Genomic DNA, 16,287 nt, shown 5'->3' with positions numbered 1-16,287 from the left:
TTTGGTGCCACCACCCACTCTGGATTGAGGCAAATAGTACTAGAGACCAGAACTGGGAGTCAGTCCCTCAGACTAATAAAAGTGAGTGAGGTAAGAACAGGAATCAAGCAAGAACCAAGTTTCTATCTTTTACTCTACTCTCCTAGTCCTACAGGAAGCTTTTGCTCAGAATCTAAGGCTTCAGTCTTGGTTCTACCCTTTGTCTGTGTAAAAAGAAAAAAAAGAATGCCATAGGCCAGTTGCATATGGTCATGCTCTGATTCTAGGAAACTTCGTCTCACATGGTTTTTTAGTATTGAGGAATATGACACTTGCCCCCAAGCTTGACTGTCAATTGGCAGACTAAATATATGTCAGTACACAGTAAAATGCCAGAACAGGAACTGGAAGACTTCTGAGCTGCTTAGACTAAGAAGATCTACCACTCAGACAGTCTTGGAATCTCTACCTTTCTACTGAAACAGAATGCATTTCATAAAATGCTATCTAAGTTTTAGGGACAACCATCATAATAGTAACATAGCATCACTCTAAAGGATACCCTATATTCAGTTATACTACCTGACTATTTTAAATGAATCCACTAAACATCTTTCCTTAAGCAAGGGTCTGGTCTTTGGCTAAGCATAGATATGTACTGCTTACATAAAGACCTGCAAGTCTCTCCTCTCAGAAACATCTATTTACAATAGATGCCTGAAATAGTGAAGGGAAATCCTATGAAAATAGTAAAGTTCTTCCCTAATGTGTTCAGTCAATTTTAATCAACAGTTGTCTTGCATATTTTTCAATTGTTCCTTTCCAAAGGCTGAGAATGTCTTATATTTTACATATTTTAGCATTGCCTCTTGTCAAACACATAGGAAATTGTTGTTTAAAAGCATAATGTTTAAACTGAAATAAAACTTAGGCTTACAATGGTAAATATTCCCAGATTAATAGAGTTGCAGCAGACATACTCCAAAAATTGACTGAAGTCTGTGATATCAGAAAGACAGAAAATTTATCTAGTTTTAGCAAATGTCAAATCAGCAGCTACTGCTTTTAAGATTAATAAAAGATATAATGGTTTCTAGATAGCCTCTAAATAGAGATTACTATGAATGGAGAAGTGATTTACCAACAGTCACCACAATGAGATTTCTTTAAAGGTTACAATCATCAGTTATTTAGCTGAAACACTGCTGAGAACGCCTGGTCATTTCTTGAATAATGCATAATGTTCATTGTAGATTTGATCTGTATTATAACAATACAGATAGTTCTAAAATAATGGGAAAAACTATCTGTTACCTTCCAATTGCTTAACATATCATTTCCATGAAGTAATTGACTTGGAACATATTACACACTATCACCTGAGTATTCTTTCTGTAAGCATAACTTGTAATAATCTGTATACAATGGGCATCACAAAACAAACTCATCAACCTTTATAGACTGTTAAGAAAAGATGTGATGAATACAGGGCAGAGTAAAGGACCTTTCTGAAGCAGTAAATTAAAATGATTATATTTCTATATAGTTGTGTGGAACAAATTTAAATTTAAGCTTTGAAATTTAATTATTAACATGATCAACTCATCACATTAAAAAAAAATGTTGCCTCTGTAGCGTAAGTACTTTTCATATAAATTTCCAAATGCCTTTAGGTTTATTCAAGAGCCTGCTTGGAGAAGCACGAAGTGTAATGTCTATCGTTTTATTGTTGGATTATGAACTGCACTTCACATGATGCTGCAGGCTATTTATATAAGCTTGTTTATCCATATGAACTTCTTCAAGGGCACAACATAGAAGACCTTAATAAATTAAAATGAATTTCTTTTGATGTTGTTTCATGAATGTTTGATTAGAATGAGTAGCAGTTTTGCAGGAAAAAACTAGAGTAAAGCAATAAAATGGACTGTGCATATATTGTACAGCAGAACTGGCTTACAGAATGTGCCCACTGCATTCCTAGCAACTGTTCAGAGCCAGGGTACATAGCATGGAGTCACTATGCTTACACTTTCAGTTCTAGCCTATCATCAGTTTACCAATTTTGAAAATGTACATGTGCTAACCTCGATGCTCTGTCATCATCTGGATGGGATTTTTAAAGTAGTAAAATCTGTAATCTACCTTCCAGGCTACTAAACATTCATCCCAACTTCGTAATTTTTCTCAGTGACACTACAAGGCTCTTCCACAGACTGCAACACCCATGGGGACAGAGACTATGTTTTATCTTCTTTGTATCCATCTCAATCATAATAAGTAATTATAGAGTGGAACTTATTGAAGGACACAAAGCAAAAATGAATTACTAGATAAAATCCAAAACTGACAAAATTTTCACCTAGAATGTTGGATGAGGGTGATACAAAGCAAATATTGTCTGTAAACATGACATGATATGATGGAAAGAACACTAGACAGAAAGGCAAGAAAATTGGAGTCTTATCTGAGATCTGCTAACACTTAACTGTAAAGTCCTTTCCACATCACTTCCCTCATCTGTAAAATAAGGGAATAGTTCTATATGATCTACATCTATAGGACTGATCTGATCTATATGACACACATCTCTAAAAGTTTACATGATTCTAAAAGTAAGCTTGACTATCACATCACAGAAGAATGGATGGACAATGGAACCTTCAAACTTCTCTACTTTCATAGCCATCACTACACCAAGAAGGCATATTCATTGCTAACTTCTCCAAAAAATGAAAATAAAAAAACCTGATTATGCTAAACAAATAAATACAAGTTCAGCCCATCAATTTATTTCAAATTCAATAATAATATATTTTTCACACTGTGTGGTTTCCAACCTGTTGCACCTATCCTTTCATTTTGCATGATTTGGAATAAACATGAAGATAGCCTACACCTCAAACTAGAGTGAAAAAAATATATCTAATGTATGTTTACTAGGATTATATTCACTTGGTTCGCTTGGGAAAATTCACTACTACTGTAGGATCTAGAACTTGCATTACTGTATTACCAACTTGATACCTGCATTCTCAAGGGCAGAAGGACTGTAAAAGGGCAGCATGAATATGCCTTGGTTTCTTTGTCCTGGGCTACCTTATGGAGATGGTCCCCAACTTACAATGGTTCCACTTATGACTTTTTGACTTTACAGTGGTGGGAAAGCGATATGCATTCAGTAGAAACCCAACTTCCAGTATTCACACAACCACACTGTTTTTCACTTTCAGTACAATACTCAATAAATTACATGAGATACTCAACACTTTATTATAAAATAGGCTTTGTGTTAGATGATTATGCCCAACTGTAGGTTAATGTGACTGTTCTGAGCATGTTTAAGGTAGACTAGGCTAAGCTATGATGTTCAGTAGGTTAAGTGTATTAAATGCATTGTCAACATATGATCTTTTCTACTTATGATGGATTTATGGGACGTAACCCCATTGCAAGTTGAGGACCATCTGTACTGAGGTTCTGTTCTTTAGAGGTACCTCTGTTATGTGTTCTAAACCTTCCAATGTTATTTTTACACTCTATAGCAGCGGTCTGTAAACTACGGCCTATGGGCCAAATTTGGTGGCTGCCGCTTGTTTTGTAAATACAGTTTTACTGGAACACAGCCACATCTTTTCACTTACATGCTATCTATGGCTGATTTCATGCTACAATGGCAGAGTTGAGTAGCCCCCAAAGCCTAAAATATTTACCATATGACTCTTTACAGGAATTGTTTTCTAACCACTGCTCTAGGGAAAAATAACCTGTTATAATTTAAATCCAAATTTTCCTCCTCTCACATGCACAACATAAATCCCTAAGTACATATATGCATGTACACATATATGATCACAGCTCTTAGCATGGAATTGCAAATAAATCACTGCCTTTGACCCTTCATTTCAATCTGAATCCTATAAAAGATTATAGCTCCCCACTAGTACCTTTTCCTGCAACAGGTAAGACTACAAGGAACTTTTCCAAAGGTAATTGGCAAGGCATAATCACATAACTAAAGAACTGATTCAACTCCCAGAGGAGGATGCCTGCAACTCCCCAAAATGCCTGGTTTTATTCTATGCTTATCAAGGGTCTAGGTTCAAGGCTGAGATGTAAAAATCTAGAAGATCCTTTAGGTCATATGCCTTGAATAATATACCCTTAAAGACAGAAAATCAATGGCCAACACCACATATTTGTCAATAAATATATGCATGCATATTCAAATACCAAAAATGCCATTAATTATTAGGCATTTCAGGAACACGCAAGAAAATACCTGTCTTAAGTATCAGAGTAAAAAAGCCCTAACACTTAAAACCAGTGTTTTAAGAGTAACAATAAATTTTAAGAGTAATAATAAGGATTTTAAAAGGTATATGTTTTTATTTACAATTTTTAAGCAATATGTATACACAGAAACTTGAAACATTAATACATGGATTGATTTTTGTTGAGTGATAAAATCATTAACTCAAAATGCCTGCTAAAGTTGGACTCTGTTCCCTTCCTCCCTTTCGTTACTTAAAGCAGAAAATATTAGCTCTACCATTTAACAAACATTCTCATACTCCACCCATCAAGAGGAATTTGGATGTATTAGCATAACATAAATTAAAACCAAGAAGCACTTTAATGTAAGTCATTTCATTCTCATTTCTCTGAAATCTTATATAACATGATAGACTATTTAGGTTGACAGACTTTTTGAAATAAAGTAGAAATAGAAGAGATTTATTTCACCTTCACATGGTGTCTTTCTCATGCAGAGTTCAGATTTCCACATTTGTATCCCTTTAAAGGATTTGATATGCAGGAAAAGAAGAAAGGATGAAGGTAAACATTTCATCTTAAAGACAACTACAGACCACCATATTCAAGATTTGACAGTGGCCTAAAGCTTACCTTTTACTGATGTGTTAGGTGGAGGGCCTTCCATTCGCAAGTTCCATGGAGGGTCCCCCTGGTTAGCAAAGTCCCTCATTTTCAGATAGCTAATTGTAAGTCGAATGATGGATGCCTTGTCAAGCTGGCTGGTGATGGCTGCAGGAAGAGGCAACAACTTGGCCAATTCATAGAACTCAAAATTTTCTTTTCCCCGGCGGGAGCGAGCAGCATCTCGGGATTTTTCCTTTCTCAATGCTTGTAAACTGAAATCAAAGAAGTGGAAAAGTGTTGTTTAGAATAAGTGATTTTGTCATCAGACACAAACTGCTTTATTCTTATTTCCTTTTTTCCCCAGAAAACATCTACCAAAAACTACTTCTAAGTTCAAGGGCCACAGTAAAATGAGTTCTAGGCAATGTCCACTAAAAGCATAAATTTTACCTCTGGCCTTACATGTCACAAACTCAAATTCAGCGTGTAAAAAACAGTGTTGTGCTTTTTAGCTTTTTCCCTCCAATTGTCCATGCATTGAAATATATTCATTGTTTCTAAGACATAGCAAAGTTTACAAATGAGGCTTGATGTAATTGGCTATAAGTAATCTAAAAGATTGGGCTTGAATCATGTACCTATTCTCAAACTAATTATTTTGTTCATTTAACTTTAATCACTAAGCGATCTTAAGCAATCAAAAGGAAACATTTTGAAAAATCGCTTTCCATTATCATCTTTGGGTCCAAAAGGTAAACACAAACACAACTCACTTTGACAGAATCAACAAATATAATGCTGATGTTTCCAGCCCTCAGTAAGGATCATGACACCTTCAGTCGGATAAAGAAAATATCATATTGAAAATGAAGATTTCAATGTAACTTTATAAACATGCTGATAACTGATTGATAAGAGAATACTTTAATTCTTTATTAATGCACATACATTAGTATGTAGATAGATTCTCTAAGATACTAGAGAATAAAATACACTGGCCAGGAAAGTCAAACTTCAGATAATATAAATTTAATGTTGAAAGATAAAGCTCTGCATGGGTTATTAAAATTTATAAACATTATAGACATATTACTTCCCAGAAGAGGCAACAGGTGGGATCCAGCATTTTCCTTTAACTATTCATGTGCATTTCTGTTTGAAGTTTGCTCACATTGCTGAGGGCTGAATCTGGAACAACTGAAGTTGTGTGTGAGCATCTGACAGGAGAATTCTCCCTACTCTGAATTGCTCTGCTTTGTGTCTGACAAGAAATAAATTCAAAATTAGACCCTGATGATAAGTAACTGGGTAATATTTACAGTACCAAGGTTTCATTAAAGTCATTTTATGTATTCATTTTATTGAACTCTGAAGGCATTTCAAATCTTTGGATCTAGCATTCTTTTTTCCCACTATAATACAATAAGAAAGAGAGAAATGAGGAAGGAAGCAAGACCAGAGGAATAGACCAAAATGTATTTAGCAATGTGTTTCCATTCTCTATTAACGTACTATGGAGAATAATATTCCATATTACATTATAGCATTCCTGACACTGTTCACAGTGAAACCACTATATTCACTTCAGACATCGAAAATATATTACTGAATTACAAATTATTTTACTAAATCTATGTAACTTAAGTAATGACATAATGCTCTGGCCATATACTTGCTGGGCTAATACCCCAACAAGTTTCATGTTCACTCTATTAATAAATTATTCTACATTAGCTAACTAATGTATTTCTCAGAAAGACAAGTTAATGCTATCATTTTCAGAGTCATAGAAGTCTCAGGTGAAAAACCTTTGTCCCTCGATAACTTTCAGGAGCTAACCTCAGGAAGAAACATCATTAATTTACAAGGAAAAGCCCTGTTATGTCACTTATTTCCCAATCTCGTGGCTGGCCTCCATTTGATTCTACAAATACTGAATTTTGGCTTGTTGAAAACTATGCAAGTAAAGTGAGAGATGTCTTAAAATATGTCAAAGCATAACCAGGATCCAGGTTAACACCTTAGGATAAAAGAATGCTTCACATTCCCCCCTTTATATAATAAAAGCAATTTATCTAACAATAGTTAAGTCAGCTGTGCCAAAAGAACTGTGTCTTTCGACATGGCTTCTCCTCCACTTGTGCCCAGGGGAGGTGCAATCAGTGGTTCATGTTCAGTGCTCTGCTTTTGTTGTGTTCTTGAAATCAAATACAACTCCCACTGCCCAGGGTTGCCAGATTTCTGGTATTGCAGTTTCCAGAAAACAAAATTTGAATTTTCATATGGCACTTCCCAATTGTATTATGTTAACTAATTAAAGTTTTTAAAAATAGTACAAGCCAAATGAAACATGTCATGATCAAATATGGATCAAGGACTCATTTCAACAATTGGGTAATAATTTGAGAGGCCAATTTTATTTTATTTTATTTATTTATTTATTATTATTTTTTCCTTTTTGTCTTTTTTCGTGTCCGGCAATGGATCACAACCCTCGGTGTCGCGCCCACACCTCGCTCAGCCAGTGAGCGGGAACCGGTCTGTATGTGGGATCCGAACCTTCGGCGGGAGCGCCGCCGCGCTCCCAAGTGGCGCACTGTAGCAGTGCGCCACCAGGCCGGCCCGAGAGGCCAATTTTAAAGGCAGTTTATGTGGATGTTATATCTAATTTTTCTTTATACATGTCACTCAAATGGTCACAAATGGATTCATTTGTTATCTAATTAATATTCCTAATATTCATACCAGGAATTTCTCCATTCAACTGGAGCAAAGTAGAGGATTAAGCAATTACTCTGTAATTGCTATTAATGTATAGGCTTATCAGTAATCTAAGGAAAAATTAATCCTCATTGAGAGGCAAAGCCCAAGATCAGAGGGATCAACCCAACAGGCTCCAAAGGATAGGCAAAGGGAAGATGGCTTTTCTGTATCAACTCTGGGAAGGGAGTAAGCAGACACTAATGTCTCTGAATGCCTTGCCTCCACATTGTCCAGTGATGCTTTACTTACTGTTGTAAAAGAGCACTGGGTACAACTTCCTTTATTTACTTTATTTGTTCCTACCTTACCTCCTTGCTTGTTTTTCTCTTCTCCACCCCTCCTTTGTTTATTTATTTATTTTTTTACTCTAACACACACTCCCCCTAGTGAAGTAATCTTCTTGGCTATAATCTTAATAACAAAGGGTTTCCATGATTCCCACATCACATCATTATGCAGGCACCATAGTTCAGAAGACTTTCAGTGTGATAGCACTGCGTCTGTAATAAGCAGTAATTGGTTTTCAGAGCAACAGCAATAAAATACAGTCAAAGGATTATAAAGGTTGTTGAGATGCTGGTATAATAGATGAAGCTAAAGACCTTAAGACAATGACACAGATTATGGATTTATCTTTCATTTGCTTTTGTGAAGTACAGCCTAGTTATAAGTAATTCTCAAATTGAATTAAGGACAATATTAAAACCTAAAATAAACTTTATATTTGTATATATTGTTCTAAACCAACAAATTGTGGTTGCTTTTCTGGAACACTATTCAAAGAATGGATGGGTTACAAAGAATATTATAGCACTGATCTCTACCATCTAAATATTATTAAACTTCAGATCCACAATTAGCTACTCCATGGGCCTAAACTTCCCACTGCATAATATTCTTACACTTAGCCTCTGGATATCAGGAAAAAAAGGCTTCTCATTAATCCTCAGCAAATGAAAATTTCAACTCTTTGATAACTTACATTATTAATATCCTCACCAATAATTATCACCCCCAAGAAAAAACAACAAAATCAACAAACAACTCCCAAAAGCATACACACAAACAAATACACATATTTCTCTGAGTATCATGAGCAAAACTGTGTGTATATGGATATATTTGGGGGGAGACAGTAAGTGATTTTCAGATTTTCAGGAGGGGTCCATCACCCGAACCAAAAGGGTAATAATCTAATGTCTAAAATTTCCTCTGATAAGGGCATGGATTCTGGAGCCAGACTGCCTGGGTATAAATCCTGGCTCTATTACCTACTAATTATGTAAAGTTGAGCAAGTTATTTAACTTCTACTGCCTCAGTTTTTCTGATCTGTGAAATGGGATGATAATACTATCTACTTCATAAAGTTGTTGTTTAAATTAAATAAGTTTTTTGTAAAATGTTTACAATGGCCCCTGGCACATAGTAATACTATATAAGACATGTTAAATGAAAACCTAAGCTCACTTCACACTAATCATTCTATGCTTTGAACTTCCACTCTCTTCTCACTAAGATGACTTCTATTCATTGGGTCTAACATATCACATTGTGTACTTAAAATAAAACTTCATAGCAGAGATACTGGTTTTTCCTGTTATTACAGTTCCCATTATGCCTATGGTCTGTGTATACCACAGGTGTACTTAATTAGTGGTTCAAATAAAAAAGTTATGTTTTATTTAATGGAAGCTTAAAGGTTTATAAGTAAATTGTTTTCTGTACAGGATAAGTAGCCATTTTTTGCACACTAAAGCAGAAAAGATGCTATTCAATTGCAATACAAGCAATATTGTTTATGTATAAAAACGAACATCTGAAAAACTGTTAGAGAATGAATTACTCAGAAAGATTGTGAAAACTTCTATTTAATATTTTTAAATGGCAATGATAATTATGAGTCAGAAAGAGTGCATGTGTACTCCTAGAAGATGGTTTTTCCAAATATATTCCAAAAGATCACAAATCTGAAAGTTCTCTGAAGTTATGCAAAGCTCCAAATCCAGGACCATGGAGAGTTCAGCCAAGACATCTGATGCCCACAGAAGTGTGGAAATTTGACAGCATCCACCTTCTTATTTGGGGGCAAGGCCAAATAACGAAATTGCAGTTAAGCCAGAAGCCAGCAAAATATAAAAATCACAAAAAAAGTTAAAGAGGCACTGCTACTATCACAAAGCCAATATTATGAAATTGACTCAGGATTTGTAAACTCTGTGGATCTACCATGGAGCTGGGTAAGGGTGTCACCTGTTCCCTGGGTCTCTTGTCCACAGTGGGAAAAAAAAATAACTTTGGACATGATGACTCATTAAATTGAAAGAGGTAAGTTATATTTTGTAGTTGATCAAATTTAGCTTTGCAAAATTGATTACTTTGGTTTCCCGCTTCACAGAAATGGTTATGATTATGAAAACAATATAGGTGGACATCTACAGAGGATAACAAAGAGTAAATAATAAATATTCACAGAGAAACAACAGAAGTAAGCCAACTTAACCAAATGCTTCTTCCTCTCCAGTGATTTCTTCACAGCCATATTTTATCAGTTTTTTTTACAATTTATATTTGTGAAACAGCTTCTGATATTGACATTATTGATAGATACACACACTCTCTACATAAAATCCTCTCTCTAAGCCTCAGTTTGAATACCTTCATGTAAACTTTTAGAACACAATATCTAGCCTTTATAAAAGAACATGGCACATTTTGGTTATCTAACTGTAGGGGGAAAGAAGAGGTAAGGTCAAAACCATTTTAAATTTTACCTTTTTAAAGTACTTCTAAGGAAACAGACAGGCAGGATTTTATGGATTTTCCTACTTGTTTTGCTTAGGAAAACCCAGCACTACAGACGTCTACTATTTATCAATTAATCTGGCATGCAGCCTCAAAGGAAGAAGGTCGACCTGTATTAAAAATGCAGCCATCAAAAATTCATCAAAGGCTTCAGCATTTTAACTCATGAACCTTTGAACACCTGCATACTTGTCAGATCTTTGGTCATAGTTAACAGTGAAATCTATAGTTACTACAGTACCTACACTAGCCCTGACATGAGCTGAATGAGGAGGCTTTCTAGGGAAAAGTAAAGATTCTATAAGCAATGCTTGCCCTTCCTTCATTACTTTTAGTAAAACAGCCCACCCCACATTGCCATCACAGAGAGTTCAAAGTCAATCAAATCAGCCTGCTGCAAAGAAAAAAATCTTTCAGTGGTATTTTCTTTTTTTGCATGATTGTAAATATCATCTTTCTTACAAGGTAATGTAATTGAGAAATGCATAAACAACTATTATGTGGTAGGATTATGCACAACAAAGCTCACAAATTGAAGTCTTTTGATGCTCTCCAAAAAAAGATAATAATTTCAGAAATCTTCATCAAATGTGTAAAGAAAGCTGGATAGTATATACTGAAAGTTAAAACTGGAATCTTCAAGTTCAAGGTAAGAACTCTGCCGCTTAACTAATGCACTGCTCATAGCTGTCATCATTAATTTATGTTAGCCTCTGTAAACATCAAGAGTATAATAGGCCAATTTCACAACTAAATATAGATGCACATTTTGCCCTTATATAAATGGCAGATTGCTGCTGTAGATCATCACTGCAGCAACACGTCAGTAAAGATGCACTGTTTGATGGTCTGATGCTCACACAATATATAAAACCAGTTGTAATGGTTGTTTGGAAGCAAAGTGTAACATAGCAGCAAAATTTCATTTGTTCCACAAACTCAGGATATATTAAGCTTGGCTGACAAAGACTGTATGATGTGCTAAATCAGTTTGACCTTCATTCTTGCCTTATTTTTCTCATTTAACATGTGAAATGACCATTATTTTTTCAAATGTAAGAATATATGAAATTGATTGCTTTAAAAATGTGTCAAAACCACATCTGCAACTGCTAACATCTGATAAAGTATCAATATCAAGATGTATACTTACATTTTTTAAACTTATATTCAGATTGAATAATCCTGACCCATTTGACTTAGGGTAACACAGATCAAAAGAGTAATTAAAACCATTCAACTGAATGCCTCCCCTCATCTTCAGAAAGTGTCTTGTGTATGTTTGAACATAATAATTAAATTAATTGGTTTTAGCCAATGAGCATTTTTATTCTTAACACTTTAAATAAGAGGATTTAATTCCAGAATGAGTCATTAGAATAGTAATAAAGAAAGCCGAGAGGTCTGCACAGTCCTTTTCAACCAATGTTCACCTTGATTCAAATAACCCTTGAATGAACCACAGCAAGACCAAGCTATTCATTGTATGCTTTGGTGTCTGCCAAAAACCTTGTGAATCAAAGTGTTTTGTTCTTCATTTTCCCCCAGAACTTTAAGCTATACAACTGGCAGTTCCATAATAATGGAAAAAAGTTCAGCTTTATCTAGTAATTTCTCTCTACCCAATAAATAGCACTTTACCTTGGAGCAACTTGTATATTTCACACCTTAAATTTCTATTTACCAAATCAGCTAATCACTTCACAATTGAACTCAGAACAAAAAAAAAATTATCAATTAAAGTGGTTGAAACTCCCACAAATTATCATTTAGGAATGAAGTAATTGCTTTCATCAGGGCAGAAAAGCCCGCCAGAACAGAAATGTCACTTTAGATTAGTGTTCTCACTCCTGAAGCTGTGGATGACACAGCTGATATAAGACTAAATGCCAAGACCAATCAATTGCTTTTGTGGCTCTGCTCTGAGCTGCTGTAAAAGGGGCCATTTTCTAGGATCTACTCTTCATTATAGTAAATGCTATCTCCTTGGTAACATAATTCCATTTCTCATAAATTCTGTCTGAGAGCATTGTCCTAACAATGGATGTTTGTGGAAAAGAATGCTGTTGGTTTAATGCACAGAATTAAGTGTGAATGGCTGTCAAACTGCTATAGTTTACTAGTTCTTAAACATAAATTGAAGTCTTATACATTAAAAAGAATTCTTGGGCAGAAATAAATGTCCTGAGCAAGGGTAAGATATTGTATTTGAAGGTTTTGTGCCCCTAGTTTAGAATTTTGAACATTCTAGTGTTTATCTGTCCTGTACATTAAATCAGTCAGCTCACAACAGAGGTGAGTGAACACTTCACTTACTTTCTCAGCAGTGTAGTTTGCAAATGTGAGACTTCAGAAGCAACTATGGACTCATTAGGCAACTGCATGCGATTTGTGAAGCCACAACTGTGTTTAAGGGGGAAAAAAAAAAGAAAAAAGGTATTTCTGAGCCAAGCCCTACCTGGAAAGCATCCAGATCTTAATTTGTATTGTTCATCGCTCTGAAGTTACAAGAATCTGGGTTGCAGGCTCCAATTAAAAGGAAATTGAAGAAGCTAATATAGTGAGAAAGCAGCAATTCCCTGCACTGCTCTCTTTGAGTCCGAAGTTTAGAAAGAGATTCAGGATCACGGGTCTTTGCCCGACATGGGATAAAGGCTTTCTCATCCTGGTGAGCACACATGTGTAACTTCCATTAACGGTAACAGGAGTCGTGAGCACACATTGAGAGGAAAGTCTACTGCTAAATATTTGAAAGGGTCAGAGCATCTCTGCTGAAAGACAAAATGAGAGGAACAGTGGATACCCTTTGATGGCAGGACATTTTACCGAACATGCAAAGGGCAACTGCTCGGATTTCTACCACTCCAAGGAACTATAGCACTATTTTTCTTAATATCAATAGCAGGAGAGTACACGTTATTTCTCCTTTTTAAGAGTATTCAGTACCATCAAAGAACAGCATAGAACTTGGTATAATAATAAACACTAACATGTTTGAATGCTTACCAAGAGGGTACTTCAAAGAGTTCATGGAAAAATGGAATTAAAATATAACATGAATCCTTCCACAAACTTTTTCAAGTGCCCTTGTATACTTCAGTGAGGGCCTAAATATTTTAAATGTTATCTCATTCCATTTATGGTTGCCAATATCAGCAATGAGGGGGGAACCAGTAAAAGCAATTATGGAAGACAGATAATCTATACTGGATATGTCTGACACTAAAAACAGTGCTGCTTTCAGCCACTTTTTTTTCAGGCGTGGGGGCCACTTATGGGTTTTATACTTTTCCTCCAACTTCCCACACCCATCCCGAAAAACTAGAAGTTTTCTTGTCTCAGGGAGGGCTTTCCCTGGATGCTGGACATTAGGTGCTAAAAGCAGAACAGTCCTGGGCAAACTAGGACAGTTAGTCCCCTCACACATGTTAGTGTCCTCTATCTCAGAAGAAAATCAAAGCACAGAGAGGGAAAGTAACTTATCTAAGGCCAATGATGGCTGGAGGTGGAATTTGAACCCTGGCAAGATAACTCAAATAAGTCCTTATCACCACCGTACTATATTGCCGCCATAGGAATAAAGTCCTCATGATTCCCTTTTTCCTTGTCATATTTATAGGGCAATTAGGTCACTGATAAAGTTTTATTTAATTTATAATCACCCATATAAATTCCACAGTAATTGCTATGAAAACTTAATTCCTTAATGAAATATCCAATAAAACCCCTATTTTTCTGGTTTATAAACACATTCCACTTAGACTAGATAAATTTCCTGTTAGTTGCTGTAAGTCTCAACTAAATTGCTTTGGAATTCAAATTTGACCTTTTCTAGAGGGAAAATTCATTTTTTTCTTTTAATTTTCTTTAAGTGTGATTTCAAACACTTTGAAAGCAAAACTAAGTGGAAGAAAGCTTTTGAGAACTTTCAAGCTTGATAGGACACACTTGGAAAGGAGTGTGTCATGCTTTGACAAGTTTGAAGATCTTTAAGTATGAAAAATGAAAGTTATGGTCATGTGAACACTGCAAACATAACACATGCTTGTACGTGACATCAATGAACACACCATTATATTTTAACTGTCTGCATTCTTTTGTGAAATAGAAATCACTAAGTAAAATGGTCACCCTTTCTTTAAATGCTACAACTGAAAATACAAGTCCATCAGCCTCAAGAGACAATATACTCTGTCACTTATCTGATGTTTTTTTTTTTAAGACACATGTTTTTACTTTACCTTTCATCCAGATTCCAAAAGCACAGTGTATGGTAGCCAGAGGTATAAATTGTTACAATTTCTAGAGAACGCTTTGACCAATATGAGGATACTTCAAAAAGGTCATGGAAAGATTTGTATTATCTTTTTATTCTATTTTCCACAAACTTTTTGAAGTACCTTTATACATATCTAAAGGCTTAGAAATTTGTCTATTTTGGGCCCTAGCTGACTTCTAGAAACTGTATGAAAAAATAACCAAGGATGTGAATAAACATATTGATAAAAGGATACTCACTGCATCTTTGATAAATTAACTTAGAAATAAATTATAAAATTGTCTCAAAATATTGAAAAAAGATGTTGAAAAAATTGCCAATGGTTTGGAAAAATTCTTATAATAGGTTAAGCAATAAAAGTTGGTTCATAAAGCTTCATGTGTAGTAGGATGATATAACTACAGCTATATACATCTGTATCTATAAAGATAGATATAGAGATAAAAATATATCCAAATCTAGATGAATTTCCACAAACCAAAATATTAAGATTGCTTACTTCTACAAGGTAAGATCATTCCTTTTGTGTGTAAGGAGTGGAGTTTAACTCTATTTGCCAAAGTTTCTTCACTAATCATATATCATTTTAATATAAAATTACTTTTTTAAAAAAATAAAACATAATTTATTAAAGTCTGAGTTAAGCCTGAGAAGTGCCTTGATGCTTATAGGTACTTTTTGTTCAATAAATGGCTATCAAATGTCACCATGTAATAGTAGGGCCTGAAAAATATTTGGGCAATATACTTGGCTTTGTCACTCCTCTAAAAGAGAGCTGGAATTAAAACAGTTGGGAGAAGCCTTTGTCCCTTCTCAAGTTATCCCACAAGGGTCTCAACCAGACGATTAAGTCCTTTAGCATACAGCCAGGTCTCCTACGTCCTTTGTGGCCTCTCAATATTACCAAGCAGCAGTTTGCCCACTTTTCCAGCTGCTGATTGGGGAGGAAATATACTTCCATTCAGTGATTGACTTTTTCTGTATGTCACTAAACCTTTAACAGCCTATTGGCAGCTATAGATGCTTATCTGTGAGAAAACTATACAAATAAACACAGAAAATATTGCATAGAATGAATAGGCTTAATTCCTGACCCAAGCCTAGGATAAGATCTCTACCAAGCTTTGTAACATTGATTCAACTACTGTAATCAGTATCATTCTTTGTTTTTTAATTGACTACTATCCTTTCCACTTTTAATAGGGTTTGGCCCTTGCTGGTAAGGTGGTGGCCTCCAAAGGCAATAAACTATATATATGAAGCAGCCAAGATGTTTTTATGTGCCAGGGATTACCATATAAGATTTCATTTGAAGAGATATGATAACTCACTTAGGTACTTTATAAAGTAAGACAACACAGGGTATGAATGTTTGTCCCTAGGTTTCCATTACTCATTCGGAAACCAAATCTTTCACGGACCCAACATTCTTTTGAAAAACTTTAATAGACGTTTAGTCCTTTCATAAAAATCTGATCTTAAGGAACTGTAAATAAGTTATTCTGAGCTAAATCTAACAGGATGATAAAGATCAATAAACTTTTTTTTTTTTTTTTTTTTTTTTTTTTTTTTTTTTTTTTTC

General features: G+C 35.0%; 1 protein-coding gene across 1 annotated transcript in view; it reads right to left on the bottom strand.

Annotated features, from left to right (window-relative positions):
• The window catches only part of LOC103588245 (neuronal PAS domain-containing protein 3-like), a gene marked incomplete at its 3' end in the record, with an annotated part of 508,069 nt that overhangs the window by 476,296 nt on the left and 15,486 nt on the right, over positions 1-16,287 (bottom strand). The window contains exons 2-4 of the mRNA XM_008569870.1: positions 14,668-14,738; positions 12,743-12,829; positions 4,888-5,132 (exon numbers count right to left, since the gene is read on the bottom strand). Of these exons, the coding sequence (XP_008568092.1) occupies positions 4,888-5,132; positions 12,743-12,829; positions 14,668-14,738 (403 nt within the window). The remainder of the gene's footprint in view (positions 1-4,887; positions 5,133-12,742; positions 12,830-14,667; positions 14,739-16,287) is intronic.

This window comes from Galeopterus variegatus, unplaced genomic scaffold, assembly GCF_000696425.1.
Source record: "Galeopterus variegatus unplaced genomic scaffold, G_variegatus-3.0.2 Scaffold539, whole genome shotgun sequence".
Taxonomy (NCBI): Eukaryota; Metazoa; Chordata; class Mammalia; order Dermoptera; family Cynocephalidae; genus Galeopterus; species Galeopterus variegatus.
The sequence above is the reverse complement of the archived record's forward strand: the minus strand, read 5'-3'. Positions and strand labels throughout refer to the sequence as shown.